The sequence below is a fragment of the Vipera berus genome, assembly GCF_964194415.1.
Source record: "Vipera berus genome assembly, chromosome: 3".
Lineage (NCBI taxonomy): Eukaryota > Metazoa > Chordata > Lepidosauria > Squamata > Viperidae > Vipera > Vipera berus.
The window spans coordinates 7,794,626-7,797,125 of NC_138204.1; the positions used below are offsets into that span (position 1 = coordinate 7,794,626).

The 2,500-nt window shown below is 45.0% G+C and overlaps 2 protein-coding genes across 2 annotated transcripts in view; both read right to left on the reverse strand.

Moving 5' to 3' along the window:
• The window catches only part of COL20A1 (collagen type XX alpha 1 chain), a 532,145-nt gene that overhangs the window by 202,640 nt on the left and 327,005 nt on the right, over nucleotides 1–2,500 (reverse strand). The gene's annotated exons all lie outside the window — the stretch shown is intronic.
• Nucleotides 1–2,500, reverse strand: part of LOC308665574 (DEP domain-containing mTOR-interacting protein-like) — a 36,531-nt gene that overhangs the window by 10,414 nt on the left and 23,617 nt on the right. Inside the window, 2 exon segments of the mRNA XM_081323638.1 lie at nucleotides 572–637; nucleotides 640–749. Coding sequence (XP_081179764.1) covers nucleotides 572–637; nucleotides 640–749 — 176 coding nt within the window.

A 2,500-nucleotide genomic window follows, 5' to 3' on the forward strand; every position in this document is an offset into this window, starting at 1 on the left:
GTGATCTGAGCTTGGTTGTTTTCTTGCAGATTTTTTATTACCCAACTAGGTAACATCATCAGTGCTAGAAGGGAGTAGGGTTTGTGGGGAGGAGGAGGAAGAGAAGAAGTAAGTAAGTAAGTAAGTAAGTAAGTAAGTAAGTATGGGGTCCTTGGTGCTCTCTGAGCTTGGTTGTTTTCTTGCAGACATTTCATTATTCAACTAGGTAACATCATCAGTGCTAGAAAGGAATAGGGTTTGTGGGAGGAGGAGGAGGAGGAGGAGGAGGAGGAGGAGGAGGAGGAGGAGGAGGAGGAGGAAAGGAACGAACTGTGGGGCCCTTGGTGCTCTCTGAGCTTGGCGGTTTTCTTGCAGACGTTTCATTACCAAAATAGATAACATCACTAGTGCAAACCCCACTCCTTTCTAGGACCGATGATGTTAGCTAGTATGGTCATGAACATCCACAAGAAAACCACCAAGCTCAGAGAGCACCAAGGGCCCCGCAGTTTAGCCCTGAGCTACAGGGATTCTCTTCTATCACCTTTTCAGTCTTGTGTGCCAACTTGTCCCAGTATCTCCCATGCCATACCGTGCTGGATGATCCCGTGTTCTAGGAGAGTCTGGCAGAGTTCCATGGCTTCCTTCCGGTTTGCCGCTTCCCTTCCTCAACCAGCCAGTCAACCATCTCACAGCCCAGAAAGGTCCTCTGGTATTTGACCAGGTTCTCTTCTCTGGCTTTGAGAATGGAGTTGTCCATGCCGATCAGCCTACAGTCGACAGACAGGAAGACGCAGAAAGAAGGATATCCGCTGATTTACACAAGCCACAAATCCATGCGGCAAGTCCAAGTTCAATTGGGCAGCACTACTTTAAAATTCAGGTAAGGAAGGATAATAGGGACGCGGTGGCTCAGTGGGTTAGGACGCTGAGCTTGTAGATCAGAGGATCGGCAGTTTGGCGGGTCTAATCCCGAGTGCCGCATAACAGAGTGAGTGCCTGTTACTCATCCCAGCTTCTGCCAACCTAGCAGTTCGAAAGCATGTAAAAAATGCAAGTAGAAAAATAGGGACCACTATGGTGGGAAGGTAACAGCACTCTGTGCGCCTTTGGCGTCTAGTCATGCCGGCCACATGACCACGGAGACATCCTCAGACAAGTGCTGGCTCTTCGGCTTTGAAACAGAGATGAGCACTGGCCCCTAGAGTTGGAAATGACTAGCACACATGTGCAGGGGAACCTTTACCTTTTTAAGGAAGGATAAAGGAAAACAAGGTAAAGGTTTTCCCCTGATTCTGACTCTAGGGGTTGGTGTCTCATGTGGCCTTGATTTTTTTCTCCTGTACAGGTAGTCCTCAGCTTACAACCACAATTGGCATCAGAATTTCTGTCCCTCAGTGATGTGATTATGGAGTTGCACCCAATTTTAAATCCACTACTAAATGAACTTTTTGTGTAAGTCTATGAAGATTTCTAGAAGGGCTGTAATCCATCTATCGCCACTGGAGGGCAGTCCAAGCCTACTTTATTTCTTCCGTTTATTTCTTGTTTTTAAGTTTTGTGCCCTCCAAGTCATTTTTTTGACTCCTGAAAATTGCCCCGATTAGCCCTTCAATCGAGAAAAGAAGAACATGCTTCAAATGCCATCAAATTAACTAGTCCCTGGATTCTTCTTGGCAAAGTTTTTGGAAGAGTTTTCCAAGTTATGCAAAAAAAGCACAGGAATAAGTTTCCAGTTTGCAGTTTGTGTCTCGGTCAGAATGTTTAATTTAAAAACCAAACTTCGCTGAAGGAAGCCTGGCTGAATGGATTCCCTCAGTGACACCAATAATGGCAATGACCGGAGGAGGAGAAGAATTCCCAGATCTGCAACATCAATAGCAAATTTTGGCACTTTTGTCTAACCTTTGCACAGACACTTTAGAGATCGCCTTTATTATTTTTTATATTTAGATTAGCAAGGATACTTTATAGGATTTTTATACCCAGATGGTTTTGGAAAGAAAGAAAGAAAGAAAGAAAGAAAGAAAGAAAGAAAGAAAGAAAGAAAAGAAAGAAAAGAAAGAAAGAAAGAAAGAAAGAAAGAAAGAAAGAAAGAAAGAAAGAAAGAAAGAAAGAAAGAAAGAAAGAAAGAAAGAAAAGAAAGAAAGAAAGAAGGAAGGAAGGAAGGAAGGAAGGAAGGAAGGAAGGAAGGAAGGAAGGAAGGAAGGAAGGAAGGAAGGAAGGAAGGAAATGGAGGGAGGGAGGAAATGGGTGGGAGGGAGGGAGAGAGGAAGGGAGGGAGGAAATGGATGGGAGGGAGGAAGGAGGAAGGAAATGGGTGGGAGGGAGAGAGAAGGAAGAAAGGGAGGGAGGGAGGGAGGAAGAGAAAGAAAGAAAGAAAGAAAGAAAGAAAGAAAGAAAGGAAGGAAGGAAGGAAGGAAGGAAGGAAGGAAGGAAGGAAGGAAGGAAGGAAGGAAATGGAGGGAGGGAGGAAATGGGTGGGAGGGAGGGAGAGAGGAAGGGAGGGAGGAAATGGATG